Source organism: Cucurbita maxima, unplaced genomic scaffold, assembly GCF_002738345.1.
Source record: "Cucurbita maxima cultivar Rimu unplaced genomic scaffold, Cmax_1.0 Cma_Scf00019, whole genome shotgun sequence".
NCBI lineage: Eukaryota > Viridiplantae > Streptophyta > Magnoliopsida > Cucurbitales > Cucurbitaceae > Cucurbita > Cucurbita maxima.
Genome location: NW_019272035.1, coordinates 1,723,959 through 1,751,809, shown reverse-complemented (window position 1 = coordinate 1,751,809; position 27,851 = coordinate 1,723,959). Strand labels below are relative to the sequence as shown.

The window sequence follows — 27,851 nt, the reverse complement described above, 5'->3', positions numbered from 1 at the left end:
AACCAAATCTGGAAAGCCCCACATGACCTTACTTGAATGAGATCTGTTCTATAGGTTGCCCAAAATCCTTACTATATTTGACAGATGCGATTTCCAACTTCACCAACCAAACTCTACCCACCATGTCATTTGAGTTCAGTTCAGACCTGATATGAACTCATATAGATGTTTCAATAAGGCTATGTCGATCTCGTAAACGAGGGAAGGAAGGAAGAAACCCAATTCTTTATAGCCCTTTCCAGATCTGGTTGAGTTAGCTGTTTGGTTGGAACGTTAGATGTTTGAGGAGTTTCACATTAGATCTTGTAGGATTTGAATCTGCTGTACAATCTTTTGATTTTGATCTGGATGATCACAGATCTAGCTTGATCTGCTGGGATTTATTCATCGTTGTTGTTGTATGATGTCGATCTCAATAACTGAATCGGAGACCGTGTAGACTTCTTTTGATTTTGATTTGAATGATCACAGATCTAGCTTGATCTATTGGGATTTGTTCATCGTTGTTGTATGATGTCATCTCAATAACTGAATTTGAGTCCATGTAGACGATCCAATTGGCTCAAAGAGAGACGTCTTTTGATTTTGATCTGAATGATCATAGATCTAGCTTGATTTGCTGGGATTTGTTCATTGTTGTATGGTGTCGATCTCAATAACTGAATCTAAGACCGTGTAGACGACCCAAACGGCTCAAAGAGAGCGACGTCTGCACGGGAGAATCTATTTCCCTCTTCGTGTAATTAATGGTTGGGCCATGACACCCTAGCAGTGACTTAAACTGTTGCACATTGTGGTTCCTTTAACAACCATAACTTGTCTTTTCTCTATGTTTTATGTCTCTTCCTTGTCCATGGCAAAGGGCATCGAAGGTCCTTTTGGTTTTGTATTGGGTCATTTTTACAAATAGTTAAGAGTGTTTCTAAAAATTGTTTGGTTATATAACCAAAAAGTAATTATTTCTCTTGAAAAGTGGCATCTCCAACCATCACCTCACCGAACTCACAATCAATATTATCTTTTTGAGTTGGAATTGTTAGGTTGAATGACACTATGACCTATATGGGTCACGACCTCATGTATTTACAGATTGGTAACAAACTATAAATCATAGATTCTCCTTGATTCATGTAACAAACAAGTAAATCAGTAGATGATCTATTCTTCATTTAAACCGTAATTATTTAGAATTTTGGACAAAAATTGAGACTTCTAGAATGAAAACTTGAATTTCAGTACCACACCATTTTGTTCCAATTTTTGTTGAAATTTCAAAGGATATCTATTTGAAGGGTAGTTTTGATCATTTATGTTGTACTTTTTGTGTTCAACAATACGTGAGAAAAATTCGAATCTCTAACATTTTAGTTAATAATGTAATATCTTAAGATGGTTAGGTTGCAAAACGGACATAATAATTGAAGTTTATTAGGTTAATTTTTGAGCTAACGAGATAAATACAATAGAACGGAAAAATCTTAGATATTTTAGTATTTATGATAAATATTGGTTTTGAAAATCATCATTCAAACAATATGTTTTTTAAAAATAATATTTATCATAAATATTTGAAATAATTATCTTTGAATGAAAATTGTATATTACAAAAGAAAAAAAAAATCAAAATGGAAAATTAAATATAGGTGTGAAAATAGGTTATTTGTCATATAACAACTAATTGGGCCATGAAATTGTTGGGCCTCCCTCATTTTATCCGGCCCCAAATTCGGCCCATTTGGACATTTCTCCTCTATTAATCGGGGGGGAATTCTACTCCTTACAATTTTCACGTCTCTGAAAACTCGAGAAGAAGCTAAAATCCTAGAAAATGGCCACCGGGATGAAGCTCCCCATGGCTGTTAGCTTGCAGAAACCCATGGCTATGGCGGTTCCATCTTCCTCATCTCGTCTCCCTAGAAGGATCAATTTCAGTACTTGTTGCAGCATGAGCGCTACAAGCAAGGCGAAAATCCCTTTACCTCCGATAAACCCAAAGGATCCATTTCTTGCGAAGCTCGCTTCAGTAGCTTCAACCTCACCTGAAACGTTGCTAAGTCGCCCTGGAAATTCCGATTCTCTTCCATATTTGGATATTTTTGATTCTCCTCAGCTCATGGCTGCGCCTGCCCAAGTAAGTAAGCTGTCCCTCGCTTAATTTCATATGCGTTTTTTGTTCTTGCTGGTGTTTATATGATTTTCTGTTTGGAAACGGAGTTTTATTTAAATTAAGTTGTAGTAATTTGAATTAAGTTTTGTTAGGTAGCTAATGTTGTGAATTTGGTGATTTTCTTATTGGATAAGGTTGAAAGATCAGTTTCCTACAACGAGCATAGGTCGAGGAGGCCACCGCCTGACTTGCCGTCTCTGTTACTTCATGGAAGAATTGTTTACATCGGAATGCCTGTAAGTGATTGAATTGGTGTTACTGCTGTGCTATACGATTTAACTTGTTTTTCGAGGAACTATTCAACTAATATAAAGGGGGAATTTACCACGATTTTTTCAATATCTTATAGTCGAGTAGTTACATTGAATGAAAAAAATGAAGCATGTTCTTTAAAATTGTATAAAATTAAAACGTTTTAACTAATCGACGCTGTAAAGGTGGCTCTCATAATTGCATATCGTATATCTTTAGAGGCCTACAGAGTGAAGGAAATTGTAGTTCAGGAATGAGTGATGTTAAGCTTTTTCACGAACCTTGTTGATTGAACTGAAAGTGTTAATTAAGTTCTGTTGGGGTGCTTCGGTATTGTGATCCTATTAAAACAGATTTTATGACCTCATTCAGCTACTGATTTTGAAGCTTAGCAATTTTTTTTTTTCAAGTGCTCTATACACTGTAGAATGATTTTCGTTTCTTTCCTCTCGAGTTGCATAAGCCCCTATGAAATAGCCATTCACAATATAAGTGTAACATGGTTTTTTTTCTGAGGCATAATTGATTCTAAATGGTTTAGAAACTATTGTGTCAACATTCTGAGCAGTTTTTAACTGTCTTTTAAAAGAAGCTTTCAGCTTCTTGTGTAGAGAATACCATAGTATCTGATCCCTCTTCATTCAATCATTTCTACTTTCAGTTGGTTCCAGCTGTCACGGAGCTAGTTATTGCCCAACTGATGTACTTGCAATGGATGGATCCAAAAGAACCAATATACATTTATATAAACTCCTCAGGAACAACTCGTGATGATGGTGAAACTGTAAGCTTTGAAATTATTCAGCTACATGAAACGAGTCAAATTAAGCTGTTAAAAGCATGCATATCTTCTTCTTGCTTTATAAAATCTTCTGCCTGCCGTTAGGAATTTCAGGGTTTGTATTCAGACTATGTCTTACTCATATGTCTGTGTTCACATGCTTATTGTTAAAGTATTTATTTAAGTTTAAATTTACCGTAAGTATTACCTTGACATCAAAGAAGATTTTGATCTGATGCTTTATTTTTGTCCTAGTTGATTCTGATTTGACAATAGAAGTATATTCTTTTTTTTCCCAATAACCAAATAATTGTCTGTAGATACGAATATTTGATATGATTCCATCCTTAAATTTTCTTCCCTATCAACTTAAGTTTTTGGGTTCGGTGGTAACTGAACATAGTATGAGAGGTGGAAGTCTCTCGATCAAATCCCTACATCCTATATTAGCATTCATTTTCTTCTCCATTCAAAATCAAGAAAAACAATCTTTTAAACTTTATATTATTCCTCTCTCCAAAATGAGATTGTAGCGCTCTTCTTTAGCTTGGCCAAAAGTTTGCTTGCTTGATTGGAGCCATATTTTGTAGCTTGGCTCCTTTTGGGCTGGTTTTTTTGAATTCCCTTTATAATCTTTCATTTTTTTTTTTTTTTTGTCAATGACGGCTCAATCTTTATATGAAAACAATAAAAAATGTGATTGTAGTTTCTAGATTTTGCATTTCCAAAAATATGTTTAACTGTAATTCTTAGGATAGCTTCTTGATCCTAAATATGTGTAATTGGGCGTGGGTTAGTATTCCGAGAACAGTAATACCTGAATCAGGTAGTTTACTTCAATTAGTACCTAACACAAAAATTACTGTAATAATAAAAAAAAGAAAGGTTCATCGACCTCAGTAGACCAATGGTAGAACAATTTTTTCTTCCTGACAAAGTACTCTCCATCAACAATAGCATGGAGATGCAGCTGTGTCTTTCGCGAGCTCTGCTAATGATGTTACATGAGGTGATGAGTCTTTCACAATGTTATACGATCTGTTCATGAAAAGATATATATTTTTCATGACATTATCCGAGTATGGAACAGAGAGGGTATGGCTTCCACTTGCTAGCCCGCTATTTAAATTTAGGAAAGTGGGTTTGTACAAATACGGATGGTTTAGATGAATATTGCAAAATATGGTAATGGAGGGAAGATGAGTCTTTCTGTTTCACGAGCTAGCTTATTAATTTGATTGTGGAAATGGGTTTTATGATGCTGCATGTGTTTGTACAAGACTGGGATATGTAAAATAATGTTGGAATGCTCTTTTCTGAAAAATTACTTAAGGTTTCTATTGATTCTAAAATTGGAAAACCCAAGCATGTAAAATGATCTCCCCCCCACCTCCCCTTCAAAAAATGGGTTGTGTTATGACCCTCTACTTAACTCCAAAAAGGTTTTCAAATTTTGGCTGTCAGAAACCTTTTTCTTGTATTTACGTATCCCCTGATTTTCAGAAACATAAAAAATGAGAATGGATCTTATGCTGAACAGGCCCTGCAATATCTTATGATAGATCACCTTTTAAACCAATCACTTGATAAATTTATGATGCTCTTTACAGGTTTATCGAATAATAAGAAAGAAAAGCATTATATCTTGTTCGGTTTGGAATGGCATTTATTTGTTTGTCATCCTTTTTTCAACATATTAAATTATTTGGCATTCAGGTCGCGATGGAGACAGAGGGCTTTGCTATCTATGATGCTATGATGCAGTTAAAAAACGAGGTGTGTTTTCTTGTGAACCATTCCGTTCATTCCTACTATTTTTTTGCTGGCAAGATGACAACTAGATGCATTGTGGAGTCTGGAATTACTGGTTAATTTCATTGATTGGTATCTTAGTGTAAAGTTATCACTGCACCTAGTATGGCCTCTCTGGTCATGTCCATTGTTTTCATGAAATGGTAGGAACTTGAAATTTCTAGTGTTGTAGGTGCAACTGGCCTGAGAAATGACATGCTGATTGACCTTTTTTGCTCCAGACTAATAATTTTAATTTTGTAAAAAAGATTGAAAGAAAATATTTCTGTAATGTAGGTAGTGTCCTTGGAAATAATTATGCTTTTGTTGTTTGAATCTCTTGCTGGTTTTGTGAAAATTTTATCATCTTTCCATTTGTAAAACATGATACCAAATATCTCATACAGATACACACATTGACTGTTGGAGCTGCCATAGGTCAAGCTTGTCTATTGCTTGCTGCAGGAACTAAAGGCAGACGTTTTATGATGCCACATTCCAAAGGTTTGATGCTTTTGGCACGTTAATTTCTGTTTTGAATTGGTAACTATACTTGCTTGCTCGTATAGAATAATCAAATTTTCCCTCGAATTCATTCCAGCCATGATACAGCAGCCTCGTGTCCCTTCATCTGGTTTGATGCCTGCTAGTGACATTCTGATTCGCGCAAAAGAGGTCAAGATCCTTCTATTGCTTGATAATTTATTTGAAGTAGAACTCAGTTTCTATGACACTGATTTTTTATGGAGCTCTTAGCACTTCGATTCAAGTAGTGAAAAAGGAACTATTCAAAGTCTCAATCAAGTAACCACAGTTAATTTTTTTTTTTTTTTTTTTGCAATGACGATTTGTGCATCGTCATATATCGAGTGAATTGGAATTAACTGGTAGATTTGTATCTTATTCCCATAAAATTTCAAGGGAATTTCCCCCCTACAAGGATACAAGTTGAGCTGTGTATTTCATCTCGTCTTTCAGGTGATAACAAACAGGGACACACTAGTGGAACTCCTAGCAAAGCACACTGGAAATGTAAGCCTAGACAACATTTGTTTCTACTCTTTTCTATGAACTCCAGACACGACATTCCATTTAATTCCTTATACAATCTTAATATTGTCAGTCACTAGAGACAGTAGCTAATGCGATGAAAAGACCATTCTACATGGACGCAATAAAAGCGAAACAATTTGGAGTTATCGACAAGGTAAATTAACGCACAGAACTTTTTTTGGGTTGTAACACGATGCGCTTGCCTCGTTGCTTATGCCTGTAGATTATAATCTAAGTTGGCAACATGTCTCCAGATTCTTTGGCGAGGTCAGGAGAAGATTATGGCTGAAGTGGCTTCCCCGGAGGATTGGGACAAAGGAGCTGGCATCAAAGCTGTTGATGAACTCTAAATCCCCTCTCAGATCTACTCTTCATTCATAGCAAGTAAGCCTATTGTTTCTCCTTTTTGCAAACTCAAATGCCTTGTTCTTTTTTCAGTATTCAACGTGCAGATGTGTTTTAAAGCCAATAGAATTTAATCTTTCCTTTTGAAGCATGGTTTCATTGGAATTGAAATTTGGGGTAGAATGAGAATCATAATTTGGCATAGATGCGTAATATCATTTAGTTGTTAAAGTGAGGAAATATTTGCTTAGCTCAGTTGAAATTTTTAACAATAATACCATCCCAATTATGTAAAATATGAAGCCTCCTGCAAGTTTTTTTTGATCAAGTGGCGATATTGATGATAGTGATATTGATCATAGTGGCGAGATACTGATGATAGTGACGATATCGAAGGTGACCTTGAAATGAAGTTGGAGTTTCTAGCTATGATGAATGTGTCGCTAATTATGAATATGATGCTGGAAACAGATTGATTTTATATCGTCCTTCAATTCAGGTTAGCTAAAGCAATGTCTCTTGCACAATATTGATTTCAAATATATAAATTATGGAGACATGTATTTAAACAATTTTCTAGGTGTTAAAATTAGAATTCCCCATTTTCTCAAAAGCGTTAAAAAATCCCTATTTAACTTCCTTCCGAAGTGATACAAAAAGAGAAAAAAGGATAAAGATATGATCAAACTTTTCTTTAGATGCAACAACAAGCCATCTTTTAATGCATTTCTCCATTGCTAATATTGATTAAGATTGAACGTAGGTTATTTTATTCACTTTTTTTTTCTGTTATTTATTTGTCATATTTTGCTAATTATATTCATTAATTATCGAGTTAATACTTGTTAAAGCGGTTTAAAATTTTAAAATTTTAGGAATTAATAATTTTAATAGATAATTTTTCAAAAGCTAATATTTTTTACTTTTAATATTAGTTTTCTAAAGGAAAAGAAAAATTCAATTAATAGAAATTTATAGAAAAGAGTCGGCCATTGGCTAATTCACACGTGGCATTTATTGATTTGTTAGTTGTTTCTAATTGGGCTTGCATTAAAGGAATTGTTCAAAAAACGCGGTTTTNCCAATTTGCCAAAAAAAAAAAAAAAAAAAAAAAAGGACTTTTACTTTTATTTATTTTCTTTGTTGAGGTATATAATTATTATTTATTTTTATTCCTTTATCCCATTCACCATTTTAATGAAGATAATACTTGTTTTTCATCCCTTTGCTTCGAGTTTTAATCTAATTAATTAATTAATTCAAGTTAGTGGTGCTCAAGTATGATTAAAGAAAGAAGAATCTCAAAACAAAACAACTTTTCGTATAATTGTTTTTTTATTATCGTTAACTCGAACTGTAATTAAGTTGGTAATTATTACGTTAATTATAAAAATTGATTTATTATATATTAAAGAAATATAAAAGTCTTCGTAATCTCTTAAGATATGAGTTGACTATAAAAAAATTATAAGTAAAATTACTTATCGTACATTGATGATTACGTAGTTAAATAACGAAAAAGACGCATTTTTGAATGTTCGAATGGAGAATGTTTGAAAAACGTAAAAAGTTGCCATTATTACCCCTATAGAAAATGGTTCGTGAACGAAACCACTTGAGGGTGTTTTTCTTAACACATAAAATTTTTCATTCAAGTTTGGGTCATAAAATTTCATACATGATCGATGATCGAGATTTTTTTTTTTTTTTTTTTGTGGGAATATTCATAAAAGAGGAAGAGGCTAAATTATGAGCATCTTCCTCTCAAATTCTCGTTTTTAAGTCAAGATTGTTCATGAATTTGAATCTTTCTAAAAGAGAATATTTATTAATTTATAGACTTATCGGATTGGTATGAACTATGAACATTTAGTCCTTGGGGAAATTCGTAGTAATAATGGAAATCAATTCAGAACAGAACACATTCCATGTCCAAATTCCAAATCATGCTGCGTTCGTCAATTTGCTATCCTGCGCGGGTCAGCCATCATTTGAAGATTTCAACCAGAAAAAACAGATGTAAGATAGGGAGAAACTCTTATCCCTAAAATCCATCCATCTTCAGAACTTGATTCTATCAAATTTGTCTGTAAATATCTCTCTCTCTAGTGCCCGAGGTCGTGTGAATCGGAATCATTCGTGTAATCGTTGCTTGGCTGCTTTGTGTTGACCTATTTTTGATACTCTTTCCATCCAGGGGGCTTTTCTTCTTGTTCTTCTTGTTCTTATTCTTCTTGTTTTGTTGTGTGGATTCATTGTATCGACTTTGATTTGATTCTTTCGTCTCTTTTGAAGAGTTGGGTGTTTAATTTTCTCCAATTTGGAGGATACCCTTTTGATCTTCCTTCGACTTGAAACAGCCAATATTGATTTTCCCTCTTTTGAAGAGCCAAATTCCTTCTATAAACAGGTTAAGTTGAGCCATTAGAGGAAGTTCTAGGGCTTTCTGGTGTGAATCTTGGAGGAAACTGTGTAGTAGAAGAAGAAGAAGAAGGATGATGACAATGGAAGGAATGGAAAAGGGGGTTTTGGATGACATAATTAGAAGGCTGTTGGAAGGTAGAGGCGGCAAACAGGTTCAGCTTTCAGAGGCTGAAATCCGCCATCTCTGTGTCAACGCCAGACAAATTTTCCTCTCTCAACCAAATCTCCTCCGCCTTAGTGCTCCTATTCGTATCTGTGGTAAGTTTGATTCTCTCTCTTCTTCTGTTCCTTTCATTTGTGGATTGTAATGCTTTCTAATGCTGCTTTGGACAATCTTAGCTAAGTCTATGGTTAATTGTAGTTCAAATTGTTGCTTCAACGTATGGCTTGGAATTTTGATTAGCTTGAGTTTGTGGAATTGTAGTTCAAGTTTGTATGATCTTTATTTGGTTTATGAGACTATGATTTGTAAGAGTTTGTGTATAGTTTGGTGGGTTTTAAAGGTTTTCGTGTATGGAGTTGGTAGAATCGACAAACGGGTACTCGGTAGGCTCGATCTATGTTTGGTTTGCGCTTAGAGTTAACATATGGTTCAGTGTGGCTTGCAAATGCTTAGGCTATGGAGTTGGTAGAATCAACAAACTGGTACTCGGTAGGCTCGATCTATGTTTAGTTTGCGCTTAGAGTTAACGTATGGTTCAGTGTGGCTTGCAAAAGCTTTGGTTATGGAGTCTTGGATGAGAAATTCACGAATGAAATGATGCCATGATTTTGATGGAGTTTTGATACAATTTTCTTCTTTTGGTTTGATATTTGAGCTTTCTTGTATAAACTACGAAACGAGCTTGAAACGATAAATAAACAACGTCCAATTCTTATGAATTAACCTTATTTCATATGCTGCCTCTTGTTAACTCTGGGCTCTGCTGGGTTCTTCTTCCAGGTGATATACATGGTCAATACAAAGATCTTCTTAGACTATTTGAATATGGTGGGTACCCTCCTTCTGCAAATTATCTTTTTCTTGGCGATTATGTCGACCGAGGCAAGCAAAGTTTGGAAACGATATGTTTACTTTTGGCGTATAAAATAAGACACCCAAATAAAGTATTTCTCTTGAGAGGGAACCACGAAGATGCAAAGATCAATCGAGTCTATGGTTTCTACGATGAATGTAAAAGGAGGTTTAACGTTCGGCTCTGGAAAATATTTACCGATTGTTTCAACTGCTTGCCTGTGGCTGGACTTATTGATGGTAAGATCCTCTGTATGCATGGAGGATTATCTCCAGATTTGAAAAGTTTGGATCAGATTACGCAACTTCCAAGGCCTACCGAGATCCCCGACAATGGTCTTCTCTGTGATCTGCTTTGGTCTGATCCCGATCCTAGTATTCAGGGATGGGCAGATAGTGATCGAGGCGTTTCTTGTACTTTTGGATCAGATCGAGTGGTTGAATTCTTAGATAAGAATGACCTCGATCTCATTTGTCGTGGTCATCAGGTAAAATGCTCTTCCCTGAAGTTTAATACCAACTCTTTATACCTGTTTCTGTTTCGAGCTGTTGACAGTATGCATTTTGTTGAAGTTCATCGAGACTGTTGCATGAGTATAGATTGCAAATATTTCCATCTTTCATTTTGTTATCATCGTTACGAAAATCGTTTTTGTGATTTAACATCTAGGATGCCCTGGAAGTTGTCTATGATTCAAATACAGCAGTCTATTCGGTTGTCTTGTGTAATTCATTTTGAAATCGTTACGGTTTCGAGCATCTCAGCTCTCTGATTCGCTTTGTACTTCTTAGTTCTTACCCTGCTCTTTAGATTTTTGAGTTCTTTCCATTTTATTACACAGGTGGTGGAGGATGGTTATGAATTCTTTGCCAAAAGAAGGTTGGTGACCATATTTTCTGCTCCGAACTATGGCGGAGAGTTCGACAATGCAGGTGCTCTATTGAGCGTTGATGAGTCTCTAATTTGTTCATTTGAAATATTGAAACCCGAGCAAAGAGCAGAAGGAAGCAGTTCGGGAATAATTCTTAAGAAGGTACGATACCGAACAAGCGAACATCTTCATCTGCCATTTTCCATTCATTTTCGGTCTAGCATCGTTAAGACTGTTGTATTGAAAGTTCTGTATCTTTTGTTGAACAGCCTCCCAAAATTGGAAGAACTTGATTACTTGGAGGAGTTCCTTGTCAATCCTTGGAAGATGAAAATCAAGCTCGAGTGGTGTTGGGGACGACGGAGTCGTTCGTGTTCTGCACTTCTTAGTTTTCAAGCTTGTAATGACCATGTCGGAGGTCTGTCGATCGAAGCTGTAAACATCGAGTATGTCCCCGTCCCGGTAGTCGTGCAGGTGGTAGATTTCAATGGTCTCCAATGGCTTCACTAATTGGAGTGCAGAAGTTGTGTGTGTGTGTAAAGATGAAAGCAAATGGTTCCTCCTGAAATGACTTAGAAAGAGATTGCTTCTTCCATGGTAGTGATTGACTGAATTTCTAATGTTATAATATCCGGTTGAAATCTCTCCATTTTCTGAATTAAAAAAAGATAAAATTATTTTTATGCTATATAATAAGACTAAATTAATAATAATGCTATTTTATCTCAAAAAAAAAAAAAAATGTATATATATATATATATATATATATATTTATTTTTTACGAAAACATTAGTATTTTGTTTCAAAAATAAATTTGAATTTTTAATATATTTCGAAATAAAGTTTCATTAATATTTTTCAATTTTTTTAAAAGTTAAAAATAAAATAAAAATATATAAATGAAAATTGTTTAATGACACTTTATAGATTTTTTTTTAAACTTTGAAAAGTATTTTTGAAATGTGATATTAATCATAAATGTATATTTAAATTTTTAAAAAGTTTAAGGATATTAGGCGTGAGGAAATATATGGAATATGGTAAATTCCTCTTAGCCTTTTTCATCTCCATTTTGTCTTGTGGACATCTCTAACTATAGCCTAATCCGTTATAAGGGGCATTCAACGAATATAGAGGTGTGAGGGAATACCTGAAATATGATACCTGAAATATGCTACATTCGTCGCAGCTCCGCTCCGCATGGTTCCATGAACATCTCTAGATATAGCTATGGTAGATATCCTATGAATGTGGAGACCGGGGAGAATATCTGGAACTTGCTATAAATGTCTTTATCATAGTTTTGGAAAAACAACAAAAGTTTGTTGAACAAACACAGTAACATTCAAGAATTTCCACCTGAAACTGTAACAAAAACTGTGTTGGATGATCCAACATCCCACCATTCTCCAAAGAAACAGGAAGGGGAAGAAAGCAATCAAATAAATATCCAAACTACATAACTGTTATGCTCACCAAAAATTCTTCAGAAGATTAATCTTAATACACTATTCAAGAGAAATTATCACATTATCCAGTTCTTCCTACAATTGTACAACTACATTAACTCCATTCTTATCTTCTTTCTTTCATTCAAATGGAAGAGCAACCATGGCTGCTACTTTTCAAGCATCAGAACTTGTTGGCCAGCTGAGTCTTTTTTTTTTTTTTTTTTTTCTACAAATGGTGAACCTCAATGAATATAAGCGGGAGAAGACGAGTACAACGAAGAGATGAGCGAAAAAGCATTGAAGGTCTGATTTTTCCTTTTTCTTTTAAAAGAAAGTTAATGGAAAAGAGGCATAGTTTACCTCATAAATTGGCGTAGGTGTCAGTCATCTTCTACTTCCTCTCCTGATTCCTTGAGTACCAAGAGAACTCGGACTCATATTTGCTTCAATTTTCTTCGTTGCTCGTTGAATAGCGGCATATTTCTGGCGCTGGCTATGACTTTGCCTTTTGCTGCATTATAGACAGTATAAGAATAGAACAGATGAAAGAAAAAAAAAAAGTGGTAGAACATTTTGGGTCTTTAACTCCTTCCTTTCCACCTTTTTGTTTCAATAATGTTTTTGAAATTGAAGCCAATTTGAAAACTAAGACAACAGCTTTTAAAAACTTATTTTTGTTTTTCGAATTTTTCTAAGAATTCAAATGTTTACAAAGGAAAGATGAGAACTATGACTAAGAAATGATGAGAAAACCAGCGCAATTATCTTATAGAAGCTAAAACCAAAAGCATAGCGATCGACAAACTTATAAAAACGGACTGTATTCAAGTCTTGGAAAATAAAAGACCATGTAATGAAAATGTTTAGATTCCCCAACCTTGCAAACAGAAGCCCTGCTGAAAACACCACGGACCCGATCAGCCACGAAACCCGTTCATGAAAACTCATTTCTTTCACCCATTGCTGGAAAGCCTCCCAGAAACCCAAGTAACCTGTTCTTTGTGATGACACTACAGATGGTGAAGTCTTCCACGAATTAGCAATGGAGTCTAGTCTGGCTTTACTTCCATAGCAAGAGGCTTCTTCTTCAGAAATTTTAACTGAAAAACCTGCAGCGCTGCAAAGCTCCGTGCCATTCGAGACCCATTCAGAAGCCCTGCCACACACAAAGTCATTCACTCCACATGGTGCTAGAACCTGAAGCATAAAATCTAATCAGGATGTATATTTATTCTCGCCTTGCGGCCAAGGTTCAAGTTTATACTTCTACTTCTCGTTAGTTAAAAGAAAATCGTGCATGTAGAAAAAATGGAAAAAACAAACTAATATAACTTTAATGAATTTCCAATCATATTATGTTGTGAAAATAACAATAAAAATTACACACCGTCACGCACACCATCACATATGAAAGTCAGCCTAACACATCAATTTCATTCCTCAACTTCGAACATTGTGTTTATTTAGTCCATAAAGTTAATAGCATTAACGCAATACTAATGAGGCATGCCTATCAGATAAACATCTACTGAGTTGGAATGATGTGCTAGACAACTAAATAGGCTGATGGTATGTCGATGGCATTCATAGAAAATACTAAATAGAAGCATAATCCTAAGTTCTAGAATTAAATACACATGTTGTTACTGCTTAGAGACCAGATTTATAGCTAATCCAAAGTTTTAACAGTAATTAAACATATTTTTCCTTTTTCCTTGTAAAATGAGTGTCAAGATCTATGTGCCATCAAGACAATCAGTTTTTAGAAACCTCGTTGGTCAAGGTTATTTCATACTCCAAACCTCTTTGTGTAATAAGGCATAACCAGCCAAAAAAAAAAAAAAAAAAAAAAAAAAAAAAAAAAAAAAAAACTGTTCACCTGCATTTTAGCATCAACAGAAAAGTAAGCATCAGAGCAAGCTTTGAAGACTCTGTTGCAGAAAGAGGCACATATTAGAGGAGGTCCGGGTCGAACGCCAACTTGTGGATCACAAATTGAGCACTCCAGAAGTTCCCATAATTGCAAGCATTCTTGGTTGCCTTCCCCTGTCGAAGCCAGCCTCCTAACAGAAAGCAAAGCCGCGTGCGTTTGGGCTACACCACAGCAAGTCCTCTTTCGGAAGACTCGACAAAGCGTCAAATCTTGTGCTTTGCTAACCTTTTTCGGAGGTTTTCCTTCCAATGAGAAGGGTGGGAAACGACCACCTTGCGAAATGCAGACATCATTTGATTCACCTACAAGAAAAACACAATTTGTAAAACAAGTCCTATTTGCAACATAAAGAAGAGGTAAATTAGTATTCCCCACAATCCATACGTTAACTATTAATGTGATACAAGTCATTCCCTATATAAAGTAGAAAAGAAATTAAAAATTCTACAAAGCTATGTCTACCAAACCAAATTACAAATACGCATGGAAGTGAAGCACTGAAAAATAGATTCTTAATTCAATATGATGAAAAGAAAAAGACTTATTCAACTTAGATATGAGGCAAACATACAGCCAAGTTCATCCAAACTCATACAACCAAGTCAACCAATAAATTCACAAGAAAGAAGAAACTGCCATAAAGTTTTGTGTTCTACAAGAAAAGAAAATTCTTTACTCACCGATCAATACTCATTGATAGAAGGCTGATTCCAGAGATTTAGAAAAACAACCATGTTTCCAGATATGAAACAAAAGAGTTGATAAATTGGAAAGAAAAACATATAATTTGTCAAAAAATTACACAAAATAAGGAATCAAAAACTTCATTGCATCCAAAAAATCTCGTAAGATCAGAGCGCAACTCGCAGAGTCAAAACCCAGCAGCAATCTCCGGAAATCAGGCACAACAATCAAAATAAACACCTAATTTATTTCAATTCGACACGATTATGAATCATTTTGTAATGAATCTAAAATGAAGACAGGACTCCTCATGAGGAAACTATGTTGCAGAAGAGTCGAAGAAGGGAATCGCGGAAGAAAGAAAATCAGTTTACCAGATGAAAAGGGAAGCAGCAGATTGAAATTTAGCAGCATGAATAAGTGCCAAATATTTATATTATTCGTCCTTTGCGCCATTTTTGAACTCCTTCGGTGCAAATTCCAATTCACAGACACGACGAAGGAAGACGATGCTTGGATTTGCAGAGGGACGGACTTTCTGGTGCTGACGGATACTCAACAACCAGTCCTTCTCTGTCCATTGGACCCAAGCCCAACGAAAATAGTTTGGGCTTAATTGGTTGAGACTCATGTGATTTGGGCTTTTTACCGTTAATGGGCCCAATCTTACTAATGAATCACTAATTTACATATTTGTTATAATTTAAAAGCTCATAAAATTTGTTTAGAAAATACTCTTAAAAAATTTCAAAAAGTTTGGCTGATACCCTTAATTTTAATATTTTTTTTTTTTTTAAAAAAATCCTTAAACTTTACAAAATATTTAAAAAATTAGTTCAGACACTCTCGATTTCATTAATACCATTAAACTAAAAAAACGGTTAAAAATACTTTTATATCAGTATATAGATGAAACTGTTGGTATCTCATTTAAAAAAAATACCCGTAAACTTTCGACTAAAACATTTATTACATTTTATTGATCATCTCACTCTTCAATTTCTTTTCTCTCCTATGTTTGAGACCCAACAATTACTCATTTCTCATATTTGTTCTATTGTTTTTTTTTTTTTTTACCATTTTCTTTGAAGCTATCTTGAGTCGGGAAAGAACTTGTTATGAAACTGTTGAGATTTCATCCAAAGTGATTTAATAACTTTGTTAAAGAACAAACCTTTAGATCTAAATTATCTAAGAATCCCAAGAACGATAAGGAATTAACCCAAAGAAAATTTTTGGAATGTATTACCTTGTTTATCAAGATTAGGAGTAAAGTAAACTCGTTTCTAAACTTATGATTCGAGTCATTCAACAAGATAATTTGATTAAGGTTACTTGAATGACTCAACAATTTATAATTTGTTGTACTCGAAAAGTACCGACGACACTTAACTAGGATTTCTAAGAATGGGGGACGGAAAAAAGAGAAGGATGAGAGGGAGGAAAAATATTTAAGCAGAAGACATTAGGGATGCTCTAATCATCAACGTGGATAGTCCAATTGAATTCTGGATTTTGGATTCATGTGTATCTTTTCATTCGTCTCCAAATAAAGAGTTGTTATGAATTTGAAGTCTAAAAATTTGGAGAAGGCGTATCTTGCAAACAACAAAGCCTTGAAGATTGATGGAAAGAGGGATGTCTACATAAAAACTCGCACAAAAATCAATGGATATCAAAGGATGTTAGATATATTCCTTGTCACCAGAAGAACTTAGTCTCTATTGGTCAATTGGATAACACAATTATGTAACGGAGTTTGGAAAGAATTCGTGGAAGATTGTGAAGGTTGTTACGGTGGTAGCATGTGACACAAAATCTGGAATCTCATGCACCACTGCAGGGTGTATGAACATGGTTGCTGTTGCTGAGAGTGCTTCAAAATCAAGTATATGACACAATAGACTTGGACAAATGAACATGACTCCTTGCATGTCACTCTCCTATTTCTTTGGGTTCATATTGATCGAATATGTGCGCTGTTGTGCGATCCTAACAAAAAGTACAATGACCGTCATGCACCATGCCAAGCATGATGGTCATTTCAGTCTCATAGTGAACGCACTTACCATAAAAGAGAAGTATCCGATGTACATGAATATACAATTATGCATGAGGTCCCCATACTTTCTATCATAAATAAATCATGCAGATTAACTCGTAGCATTCCTCGCATACTACACTCGCTAATATGCATGCACAAACTTTAATAAATCATTTCATTCATAACATAACTTTTACATCATAGCTTAGGGGTTGTGCATTGTAAAATTCCTCATTTTAATACATATCATACCATGTTATAACGTGTCGATGCCAAACATATTCATATCATAGTATATCATGACATTTCATATCATAACATTTTTCATCGTAATATGAATTTACATTTCATTTATACTTGGCCTATCATAAAGCATATTATAAAACAACACATATCATATCATAAGATATATCACATATATGACACGTGCAGGGTCACTGGACATGTATCATCATACATCAAACAATTCTTCCAACCAATCGATACTTGAACCACTTATTTGGTTCGGGTAGGCTGAAACTACTATGACCCCTTGATCGTAGCTCCCTGGTGCCCTCTGAGATTCTAAATTAGAATTTTACGTGGTGGAATTGGCTCACCTAATTTTAAACTTATTTCTAATAATTTAAACTCGATAAAACTAAATTTGCATAAAATAATTTAGAGTTGACTCCTAATAATTTAAACTAGCTTAGCATAATTTTGCATAAAATAATGCAAACTTAACTCTAAATAATTTAAACTAGCTAAACCTAATTTTACATAAAATAATACGTAAACTTGACTACAAAAATTTTAAACTAATCAGCTAAAATGTTGTCCTACTAACCTTAAAAGCTCACGAACAGTTGAAACTAGTAGAAAATGGTCCGAGCGTATCAGGCCTAAGCCGGATCAGCCGAATTATCAGTCTGGAGTTCACATTTGAACTCATATTACTTAATTCATAGTTCATATTCGAACTCCACCCAATTAAAAATTATCGAATGCCCCAAAATTCATAAAAATAAGAATTTGAAGTCACATATAACGAACCATTTATCCTTGTATTGACATCGTAGAAGACCTTCAAAAACTTTACACAACATTTTTTCAATCATCAATGGTTGTGACCATATAATTTTGTTTCCATTTTTGCTTTCTTTGAATTACTCAACATAATCTAATTCTTCCTCTAATAGTTGGAAGGGTTTGTCAAATTTTGAGGCATGATTAAGCGTTAAATAAGTGAAATTTCATTTAGTTGCAACATCCAAGCAAACAAGTGTTTTACATTCAATTTTTTCTTGTTCAACACAATCTATAAACCTTTGTAATCTCTCACGGGATGATCTAACATACTTTATTACATTAGTAACACTAGAAATGGAGTCATGTATTTTTTTAAGCCCCTCATTCACAATCAAGTTAATTACGTGGGCACAACACCTCATGTGTAATATATCTCCATCATCAAAGACGAGTGAATTCTAACTTCAAATCCTTCTGGTAACATATGAAATATCTATATGATTGAAACTTGCATTATCAATTGTGATAGAGAAAACTGTAACGATCCTCCATTCCAATAAACAATAGTCAATGATCTATACGTCTAAGTTTGTAACTTAGATTTTTTAAATCAACCATGAAGTTTGAATTTTTAAAAAATAAATATTTAATTAAAACTTTAACTCATATCTTTTAGGTTTGCTGCCTAATTAGGTCAAAATTTTACAAGTGTTTTATTAAGCTTTTAACCTGTACTCAGTTTTGTCTTAAAAAGTTTAATCGGTAGTCAATCTTTTAATTTTATGTAGGATAGATTTAAATTTTATTTTTGTTTAATTATCCTAGATTTTTAAAATTCACATCTATTTTAAATTTATAAATCCAATAGTTTTCTTTTTCTAAAATTTATATTTCCTAAAACAAAACTAATAAAAATTCAATCCTATCTTTAAGGATTAGGAAATTCAAAAACAAATCAAAACCCTTTTATCTTCCCAAAAAGAATTGGGAAACCATGGTAACCTATAAAACCAAACCTCTCACCCTTCCACCATTCAACAATTCCAATTCAGAATTTCTTCCACAATGGCGCCTTCAACCAAATCTCCTTCCTCTATTGTTCTTGCTGTTCTTCTTGCTCTTGTTTCAGTTATTGGCTGTCCTTCATCCACAGCCCATCTACTCAAAACCTGCATGTTCGACGCTATCTACCAACTGGGTGACTCGATTTCGGACACTGGAAACCTCATTCGTCAAAACCCCAACACCCCATTTTCTCATCTTCCTTACGGTGAAACGTTGTTCAACAAATCCACTGGCCGCTGCTCCAATGGTCTTCTCATGATTGATTACTTTGGTATCCCTTCCTTCTAACCTTTTATTCTACTAATATTCTCAAGCCCCCCAAATTGGTGTCTAATGATATGACCATATTCCCCTTTCAATTTGCAGCTTTGGACGCTGGACTTCCCTTGGTGAACCCTTATTTGAACAAAGATGCATTGACAAGGCATGGTGTGAATTTCGCAGTGGCTGGTTCTACGGCTTTGTCTTCTCAGCTTCTTTCTCAAAAACAAATCTTATCTCCGGTCACCAACTCTTCTCTCAACCAACAACTTTATTGGATGTTCTCTCATTTCAACTCCATTTGCTACAACCAAAGAGGTTTCTAATTTCTCTCCAATTAATTATATTTTGTTTTATATATNCAATGAGAAATTAAGGAATGCTTTGTTCTTGGTGGGCGAGATTGGTGGGAATGATTATAATTACGCTTTGTTCCAAGGCAAAACTATTCAAGACGTGAAAGATATGGTGCCCCAAGTTGTTCAAACCGTAAAAAACGCCGTTGAGGTAACTTTGCGTTTATATATTTATTTGAATTAGAGTTTTTTACTTACCTCTGAAGTTTTTTTTTTCTTTTTTGGTGCAGAAAGTGATAAGCTACGGAGCTACTCGAGTTGTTGTTNGTAACCTATAAAACCAAACCTCTCACCCTTCCACCATTCAACAATTCCAATTCAGAATTTGTTCCACAATGGCGCCTTCAACCAAATCTCCTTCCTCTATTGTTCTTGCTGTTCTTCTTGTTCTTGTTTCAGTTATTGGCTGTCCTTCATCCACAGCCCATCTACTCAAAACCTGCATGTTCGACGCTATCTACCAACTGGGTGACTCGATTTCGGACACTGGAAACCTCATTCGTCAAAACCCCAACACCCCATTTTCTCATCTTCCTTACGGTGAAACGTTGTTCAACAAATCCACTGGCCGCTGCTCCAATGGTCTTCTCATGATTGATTACTTTGGTATCCCTTCCTTCTAACCTTTTATTCTACTAATATTCTCAAGCCCCCCAAATTGGTGTCTAATGATATGACCATATTCCCCTTTCAATTTGCAGCTTTGGACGCTGGACTTCCCTTGGTGAACCCTTATTTGAACAAAGATGCATTGACAAGGCATGGTGTGAATTTCGCAGTGGCTGGTTCTACGGCTTTGTCTTCTCAGCTTCTTTCTCAAAAACAAATCTTATCTCCGGTCACCAACTCTTCTCTCAACCAACAACTTTATTGGATGTTCTCTCATTTCAACTCCATTTGCTACAACCAAAGAGGTTTCTAATTTCTCTCCAATTAATTATATTTTGTTTTATATATCTTCATTTTAATTTGTATTATGCTCCTATCTTATAGATTGCAATGAGAAATTAAGGAATGCTTTGTTCTTGGTGGGCGAGATTGGTGGGAATGATTATAATTACGCTTTGTTTCAAGGCAAAACTATTCAAGACGTGAAAGATATGGTGCCCCAAGTTGTTCAAACCATAAAGAACGCGGTTGAGGTAACTTTGCGTTTATATATTTATTTGAATTAGAGTTTTTTACTTACCTCTGAAGTTTTTTTTTTCTTTTTTGGTGCAGAAAGCGATAAGCTACGGAGCTACTCGAGTTGTTGTTCCTGGAAACTTTCCAATTGGATGTTTACCCATCTATCTCACTGGATTCCAAACCAATGATACAACCGCCTACGATGAACTTCATTGTTTGAAAGATTTGAATGGCTTGGCTACTTATCACAATGATCAAATCAAGGAAGCTATTGAAGTGCTCAAGAGAGAGAATCCACACACCATGATCGTATATGGTGACTACTATAATGCATTGTTGTGGATCCTTCGTCGTGCTTTTATACTCGGTATGTTTTTCTTAATTATTATGAGCTTAGTTCAAAAGAATAGAATAGATATCTTAATTATTCATGTGTGTGGTATTTAGGTTTTGATGAAACTTCTTTGCAAAAATCATGTTGCGGGATTGGAGGAGACTACAACTTCAGCCTCATGAAGATGTGCGGAGTTGGTGGAGTATCAGTTTGTTCAAATCCAGATGAACGTGTTAGTTGGGATGGAATCCATTTGACTCAAAACGCTTACAAATTCATGGCATATTGGCTCATTCACGACATCCTTCCACAACTTCATTGCATTGTTTGAATTTTGTTTTAGTGGTTTATTTTTAGTTTTTGGCTTCCCTATTTGTTTTTTTTTTTTTTTTTTTGAAACATATGAATATATTGGATTGATATTTTTTTCATTACGGCTGGCTATGAATGAAGCTCTGATTCGATGTTACGAATGAGGAGCTCTATCAAAAATGAAAACAAAAGTGGGATTGAAAGTCCAAGAAACATAAGTGAGCTCGAAAGTCTAGGAAACATAGGTGGGATCAAAAGTCCGAGTGAGATCTAAAGTCCGATCTTCATTCATGTTCACCGTATTTAAATTTAATAAAACTAAATTCTAAAAATGAGTGATTCTACTCACCAAATCTTATATCAAATATACTATTAACCAATTCTTACCGAAAATCTAACTTTTTCTATCTAAAAATATTCCAATAATTACATTATTCCAAAAGCTAAGAAATATAATGAAACTATCATCGTGAGCATGTTTGGTTGTTGTCCGAGTCTATATTGTAATTTGAGTATTAAATTTAGTTTAAGATGACACAATATCTACCGCTTGAATAGATATAAAAATATTATTACTAGAAACTGTTGAGATATAATATTTTGAGAATATATTAGTTATGGAATATATCTTAGATATTATATCCTAATATTTTTTTCTTCCTAATTTATGATTTGATTTGTAGTATATTTTATTTTATCCTCAATATTTAATTAGTTTATATTTTCGTTTTAGTTGGTAGCTTGTATTCTATTTAAAGGTTATGAATATTAGTGAGAATACACCCCTTAGATTCCAATTCTATTTCTATTTCTATTTTTCATTCTTAACCCAAACAAAACAGAGTTGTGCATGAGAAATAGAAAGAACAATTCTAGTTCTATTTCTCATTCTTAAGGGAAACAAAACAGAGTTAAGAATGAGAAATAGAATTGGGATCGGAGGTTCAATCATGATTGATATTCACATTTAAACAGGATACAAGCTATCAACTAGTACGAGGAAAATATAAACTAACTTTGACAATAAAATAAAATATAGTACAAATCAAATCATACAAAAGAAAATATTAACTTATTACTAATATTTTAAGATATATTCTATAACTAATATATTATCCAAATATTAATTGATTACGAATATCTTAACTAATTCAAACTAGCAACAAGTTGCACTCAATTACGAGAGTCTCCTCTGGTGCAAGCTTATTTCTCAATAACTCGAAGAGGCTTACGAAAAACTTCAAACTTCACTTTGGCAAGTGCTTCAGTAAATATGTCTGCAACTTGCTCATTAATATGTATTTTCTGCGATAACACTTTCTTCCAATATGCAATGATCATACATTTCGGATGATCCACTCACATTTTTCTTCTTGTTTACCATGACCTTTAAAACTCCACTTTTCCCCTGAACCCTGATTGCTCCTGATTCCTGCATTTTGATTCGGCAATTTGGCTTAATATGGCCTAGCTTTCCGCAACGATCACACACCACTTTCACTCGACAATCTCGTTGGAAATGGCCAGGTTTTCCACACTTGTAACAAACTTTAAATGGCTCCTTTGACGACTCCACACTTCTTAATCGATTCTCGTTGCTTGATGAAGGCTATGAATGAAAATTCTGTCTCCTTTGATCTTTGACGTGCAACACATCTTCTGACTTTAGGGAAAACTCGTTGCTGCTAATCATTTGCTTAATCAAAGCATTCTGATTAGAAAGCAAATTCTCCAATTCAATAAATGCAGGCCGATTTGTCCACCCTTGTATTGAGGAAACAAGGGGCATAAAGTCTTTTCGTAATCCACGACTAAGACAACGCCATAATCGAGCTTCCCTCACTGGCTCCTCAGCATCTAATTCTAAAATTTTAGAATACTGATTTTTCACTTTCAAGAAATATTCTTCAACATGTCAGAATACTGATTTTTCACTTTCAAGAAATATTTTTCAATAGAAAAATTACCTGAGTTACCACAACTAGTTCATTATCTAGAAATTGCAATCGAGCTGTATTTTAATTAGTGAACAGCTTTTGAAGTGTTTCCCACACTTGCTTTGGTGACTTTAAATCACGAACATGATCAATATATTCCTTGCTAATCAAAGTTCGCATGGTAAATAGAGATTTTTCACGTTTGATTTTTCATTTTCGGCGTAATTCATCATTTTGTGGAGTATCTGCTGGAATTTCTGTGTCATCACCTTCAATTAAATCGCACAAATCTTGCGCCTGTAGATAAACTTCCATACATAATTTTCAATAATTATAATTATTGCCAACAAGCTTTTCCATAGCTATACCCAGAGAAGCACTTCCACCATTCATCTTGTTGAGTAATAATATCAAATCCTTAGTTACCAACTTGACTCTAATACTAACTGACACAATATCTACCCCTGATAGAAGAAGTGTGTATAGATCTGAAAATATGAGAAATGAAATAGAATTGGGATCGAAGGTTTAATCTTCACTGATATTCACAGAGTTAAAATAGGATACAAGCTACCAACTAATACCTACAAAGGAGTAAAATATAAACTAAGTCTTCACAATAAAAATAAAATATACTACTAATCAAATCATGAAAATATTAACGGATTACGAATATATCCATAGCTAATATATTCTCCCAATATTAACTGATTACTCATCAAATCATGAAAATATTAACCAATTACTAAGAATATATACATAACTAATATATTCTCCCAATATTAACTGGTTACGAATATGGCTAATTCAAACTAGCTCTATGTTTCACTAAATTAGAATTTTATTTGGTTGGGGTAGGCTGAAACTACTATGACCCCTTGATCGTAGCTCGCTGGTCCCTCTGAGATTCTAAATTAGAATTTTACTGGTGGAATTCGCTCACCCAATCTTAGGTCAAATAACTTAAACTTATTTCTAATAATTTAAACTAACGTAATTTTACGTACAATAAAATTTAAACCATGTACTAATAATTTAAACTCGATAAAACTAAATTTGCATAAAATAATTTAGAGTTGACTCCAAATAATTTAAACTAGCTTAGCATAATTTTGCATAAAATAATGCAAACTTAACTCTAAATAATTTAAACTAGTTAAACCTAATTTTACATAAAATAATACGTAAACTTGACTACAAAAATTTTAAACTAATCAGCTAAAATGTTGTCCTACTAACCTTAAAAGCTCACGAAGAGTTGAAACTAGTAGAAAATGGTCCGAGCGTATCAGGCCTAAGCCGGATCAGCCGAATTATCAGTCTGGAGTTCACATTTGAACTCATATTACTTAATTCATAGTTCATATTCGAACTCCACTCAATTAAAAATTATCGAATGCCCCAAAATTCATAAAAATAAGAATTTGAAGTCACATATAACGAACCATTTATCCTTGTATTGACATCGTAGAAGACCTTCAAAAACTTTACACTAACATTTTTTCAATCATCAATGGTTGTGACCATATAATTTTGTTTCCATTATTGCTTTCTTTGAATTACTCAACATAATCTAATTCTTCCTCCAATAGTTGGAAGGGTTTGTCAAATTTTGAGGCATGAATAAGCGTTAAATAAGTGAAATTTCATTTAGTTGCAACATCCAAGCAAACAAGTGTTTTACCTTCAATTTTTTCTTGTTCAACACAATCTATAAACCTTTGTAATCTCTCACGGGATGATCTAACATACCTTATTACATTAGTAACACTAGAAATGGAGTCATGTATTTTTTTAAGCCTCTCATTCACAATCAAGTTAATTAGGTGGGCACAACACCTCATGTGTAATATATCTCCATCATCAAAGACGAGTGAATTCTAACTTCAAATCCTTCTGGTAACATATGAAATATCTATATGATTGAAACTTGCATTATCAATTGTGATAGAGAAAACTGTAACGATCCTCCATTCCAATAAACAATAGTCAATGATCTATACGTCTAAGTTTGTAACTTAGATTTTTTAAATCAACGATGAAGTTTGAATTTTTAAAAAATAAATATTTAATTAAAACTTTAACTCAGACCTTTTAGGTTTGCTGCCTATTTAGTTCAAAATTTTACTTAAGTTTCTTCCACTTTTAACTTGTACTCAGTTTTGTCTTAAAAAGTTTGATCGGTCGTCAATCTTTTAATTTTAATTTTATGTGTGATAGATTTAAATTTCATTTTTGTTTAATTATCCTAGATTTTTAAAATTCACATTTATTTTAAATTTATAAATCCAATAGTTTTCTTTTTCTATTGACATAATATTAAAATTTATATTTCCTAAAACAAAACTAATAAAAATTCAAATTAAAAAAGAATCCAAGTTGGAATCCTATCCTTCAAGGATTAGGAAATTCAAAAACAAATCAAAACCCTTTTATCTTCCCAATTGGGAAAGCATGGTAACCTATAAAACCAAACCTCTCACCCTTCCACCATTCAACAATTCCAATTCAGAATTTGTTCCACAATGGCGCCTTCAACCAAATCTCCTTCCTCTATTGTTCTTGCTGTTCTTCTTGTTCTTGTTTCAGTTATTGGCTGTCCTTCATCCACAGCCCATCTACTCAAAACCTGCATGTTCGACGCTATCTACCAACTGGGTGACTCGATTTCGGACACTGGAAACCTCATTCGTCAAAACCCCAACACCCCATTTTCTCATCTTCCTTACGGTGAAACGTTGTTCAACAAATCCACTGGCCGCTGCTCCAATGGTCTTCTCATGATTGATTACTTTGGTATCCCTTCCTTCTAACCTTTTATTCTACTAATATTCTCAAGCCCCCCAAATTGGTGTCTAATGATATGACCATATTCCCCTTTCAATTTGCAGCTTTGGACGCTGGACTTCCCTTGGTGAACCCTTATTTGAACAAAGATGCATTGACAAGGCATGGTGTGAATTTCGCAGTGGCTGGTTCTACGGCTTTGTCTTCTCAGCTTCTTTCTCAAAAACAAATCTTATCTCCGGTCACCAACTCTTCTCTCAACCAACAACTTTATTGGATGTTCTCTCATTTCAACTCCATTTGCTACAACCAAAGAGGTTTCTAATTTCTCTCCAATTAATTATATTTTGTTTTATATATGTTCATTTTAATTTCTATTATGCTCCTATCTTATAGATTGCAATGAGAAATTAAGGAATGCTTTGTTCTTGGTGGGCGAGATTGGTGGGAATGATTATAATTACGCTTTGTTCCAAGGCAAAACTATTCAAGACGTGAAAGATATGGTGCCCCAAGTTGTTCAAACCATAAAGAACGCCGTTGAGGTAACTTTGCGTTTATATATTTATTTGAATTAGAGTTTTTTACTTACCTCTGAAGTTTTTTTTTTCTTTTTTGGTGCAGAAAGTGATAAGCTACGGAGCTACTCGAGTTGTTGTTCCTGGAAACTTTCCAATTGGATGTTTACCCATCTATCTCACTGGATTCCAAACCAATGATACAACCGCCTACGATGAACTTCATTGTTTGAAAGATTTGAATGGCTTGGCTACTTATCACAATGATCAAATCAAGGAAGCTATTGAAGTGCTCAAGAGAGAGAATCCACACACCATGATCGTATATGGTGACTACTATAATGCATTGTTGTGGATCCTTCGTCGTGCTTTTATACTCGGTATGTTTTTCTTAATTATTATGAGCTTAGTTCAAAAGAATAGAATAGATATCTTAATTATTCATGTGTGTGGTATTTAGGTTTTGATGAAACTTCTTTGCAAAAATCATGTTGCGGGATTGGAGGAGACTACAACTTCAGCCTCATGAAGATGTGCGGAGTTGGTGGAGTATCAGTTTGTNCAAATCCAGATGAACGTGTTAGTTGGGATGGAATCCATTTGACTCAAAAGGCTTACAAATTCATGGCATATTGGCTCATTCACGACATCCTTCCACAACTTCATTGCATTGTTTGAATTTTGTTTTAGTTGTTTATTTTTAGTTTTTGGCTTCCCTATTTGGTTTTTTTTTTTTTTTTTTTTGAAACATATGAATATATTGGATTGATATGTTTTTCATTACGGCTGGCTATGGCTATGAATGAAGCTCTGATTCGATGTTAAGAATGAGGAGCTCTGTCAAAAATGAAAAACAAGAGTGGGATTGAAAGTCCAAGAAACATAAGTGAGATCGAAAGTCTAGGAAACATAGATGGGATCAAAAGTCCCAGTGAGATCTAAAGTCCGATCTTCATTCATGTTCACCGTATTTTAAATTTAATAAAACTAAATTCTAAAAATGAGTGATTCTACTCACCAAATCTTATATCAAATATACTATTAACCAATTCTTACCAAAAATCTAACTTTTTCTATCTAAAAATATTCCAATAATTACATTATTCCAAAAGCTAAGAAATATAATGAAATTATCATCGTGAGCATGTTTGGTTGTTGTCCGAGTCTATATTGTAATTTGAGTATTAAATTTAGTTTAAGATGACACAATATCTACCGCTTGAATAGATATAAAAATATTATTACCAGAAACTGTTGACATATAATATTTTGAGAATATATTAGTTATGGAATATATCTTAGATATTATATCTTAATATTTTTTTCTTCA

The 27,851-nt window shown here is 34.1% G+C and overlaps 6 protein-coding genes across 9 annotated transcripts; 5 read left to right on the top strand and 1 right to left on the bottom strand.

Annotated features, from left to right (window-relative positions):
• The first annotated feature begins 1,783 nt into the window (after positions 1-1,783).
• LOC111493541 (ATP-dependent Clp protease proteolytic subunit-related protein 3, chloroplastic-like) lies at positions 1,784-6,993 on the top strand. Of its 4 annotated transcripts, none has more exons than XM_023143261.1 (10): positions 1,784-2,131; positions 2,302-2,403; positions 3,081-3,203; positions 4,917-4,976; positions 5,399-5,495; positions 5,593-5,666; positions 5,970-6,023; positions 6,115-6,198; positions 6,299-6,428; positions 6,759-6,993. In XM_023143261.1, exons 1-9 carry the CDS (start codon positions 1,829-1,831, stop codon positions 6,392-6,394), a joined length of 993 nt encoding a protein of 330 aa, XP_022999029.1. In that variant the 5' UTR covers positions 1,784-1,828; the 3' UTR covers positions 6,395-6,428; positions 6,759-6,993. The 4 variants fall into 4 exon arrangements, with proteins under 4 accessions (XP_022999029.1, XP_022999028.1, XP_022999027.1 ...); XM_023143260.1 differs by having other exon boundaries at positions 6,752-6,993; XM_023143259.1 differs by having other exon boundaries at positions 6,719-6,993.
• Positions 6,994-8,280: 1,287 nt separating this feature from the next.
• On the top strand, positions 8,281-11,344 carry LOC111493543 (serine/threonine-protein phosphatase PP1). Its single transcript, XM_023143263.1, has 5 exons — positions 8,281-8,408; positions 8,800-9,071; positions 9,757-10,316; positions 10,671-10,862; positions 10,970-11,344. Exons 2-5 carry the CDS (start codon positions 8,885-8,887, stop codon positions 10,991-10,993), a joined length of 963 nt encoding a protein of 320 aa, XP_022999031.1. The 5' UTR covers positions 8,281-8,408; positions 8,800-8,884; the 3' UTR covers positions 10,994-11,344.
• Positions 11,345-12,510: 1,166 nt separating this feature from the next.
• On the bottom strand, positions 12,511-15,294 carry LOC111493544. The gene is made up of 4 exons (XM_023143264.1): positions 15,143-15,294; positions 14,031-14,386; positions 13,029-13,348; positions 12,511-12,662 (listed from the first exon to the last, which is right to left on the bottom strand). The coding sequence occupies exons 1-4, from the start codon at positions 15,222-15,224 to the stop codon at positions 12,536-12,538; spliced, it is 885 nt and encodes a 294-aa protein (XP_022999032.1). The 5' UTR covers positions 15,225-15,294; the 3' UTR covers positions 12,511-12,535.
• Positions 15,295-18,888: 3,594 nt separating this feature from the next.
• Positions 18,889-19,475, top strand: LOC111493494 (acetylajmalan esterase-like). Its single transcript, XM_023143198.1, has 2 exons — positions 18,889-19,159; positions 19,255-19,475. The coding sequence occupies exons 1-2, from the start codon at positions 18,889-18,891 to the stop codon at positions 19,473-19,475; spliced, it is 492 nt and encodes a 163-aa protein (XP_022998966.1).
• Positions 19,476-19,840: 365 nt separating this feature from the next.
• Positions 19,841-21,298, top strand: LOC111493493 (acetylajmalan esterase-like). The gene is made up of 5 exons (XM_023143197.1): positions 19,841-20,111; positions 20,207-20,419; positions 20,499-20,647; positions 20,727-21,000; positions 21,081-21,298. The coding sequence occupies exons 1-5, from the start codon at positions 19,841-19,843 to the stop codon at positions 21,296-21,298; spliced, it is 1,125 nt and encodes a 374-aa protein (XP_022998965.1).
• Positions 21,299-25,741: 4,443 nt separating this feature from the next.
• LOC111493492 (acetylajmalan esterase-like) lies at positions 25,742-27,229 on the top strand. The gene is made up of 5 exons (XM_023143196.1): positions 25,742-26,012; positions 26,108-26,320; positions 26,400-26,548; positions 26,628-26,901; positions 26,982-27,229. The coding sequence occupies exons 1-5, from the start codon at positions 25,742-25,744 to the stop codon at positions 27,197-27,199; spliced, it is 1,125 nt and encodes a 374-aa protein (XP_022998964.1). The 3' UTR covers positions 27,200-27,229.
• The last annotated feature ends 622 nt before the right edge of the window (positions 27,230-27,851 follow it).

Coding starts and splice junctions, on each gene's coding strand:
- LOC111493543 (XM_023143263.1), top strand. CDS start 8,885: ATGATGACAATGGAAGGAATGGAAAAGGGGGTTTTGGATGACATAATT. Junction 9,072..9,756: donor TGCTCCTATTCGTATCTGTG/GTAAGTTTGATT, acceptor TTCTTCTTCCAG/GTGATATACATGGTCAATAC. Junction 10,863..10,969: donor CGGGAATAATTCTTAAGAAG/GTACGATACCGA, acceptor TTTGTTGAACAG/CCTCCCAAAATTGGAAGAAC.
- LOC111493541 (XM_023143261.1), top strand. CDS start 1,829: ATGGCCACCGGGATGAAGCTCCCCATGGCTGTTAGCTTGCAGAAACCC. Junction 2,132..2,301: donor TCATGGCTGCGCCTGCCCAA/GTAAGTAAGCTG, acceptor TTATTGGATAAG/GTTGAAAGATCAGTTTCCTA. Junction 3,204..4,916: donor CTCGTGATGATGGTGAAACT/GTAAGCTTTGAA, acceptor TTTGGCATTCAG/GTCGCGATGGAGACAGAGGG.
- LOC111493544 (XM_023143264.1), bottom strand. CDS start 15,224: ATGGCGCAAAGGACGAATAATATAAATATTTGGCACTTATTCATGCTG. Junction 14,387..15,142: donor GCTGCTTCCCTTTTCATCTG/GTAAACTGATTT, acceptor TTTTTCTTGTAG/GTGAATCAAATGATGTCTGC. Junction 12,663..13,028: donor GCAGGGCTTCTGTTTGCAAG/GTTGGGGAATCT, acceptor TCTATAATGCAG/CAAAAGGCAAAGTCATAGCC.
- LOC111493494 (XM_023143198.1), top strand. CDS start 18,889: ATGGCGCCTTCAACCAAATCTCCTTCCTCTATTGTTCTTGCTGTTCTT. Junction 19,160..19,254: donor TCTCATGATTGATTACTTTG/GTATCCCTTCCT, acceptor TTCAATTTGCAG/CTTTGGACGCTGGACTTCCC.
- LOC111493493 (XM_023143197.1), top strand. CDS start 19,841: ATGGCGCCTTCAACCAAATCTCCTTCCTCTATTGTTCTTGCTGTTCTT. Junction 20,420..20,498: donor CATTTGCTACAACCAAAGAG/GTTTCTAATTTC, acceptor CCTATCTTATAG/ATTGCAATGAGAAATTAAGG. Junction 20,648..20,726: donor CCATAAAGAACGCGGTTGAG/GTAACTTTGCGT, acceptor TTTTTGGTGCAG/AAAGCGATAAGCTACGGAGC.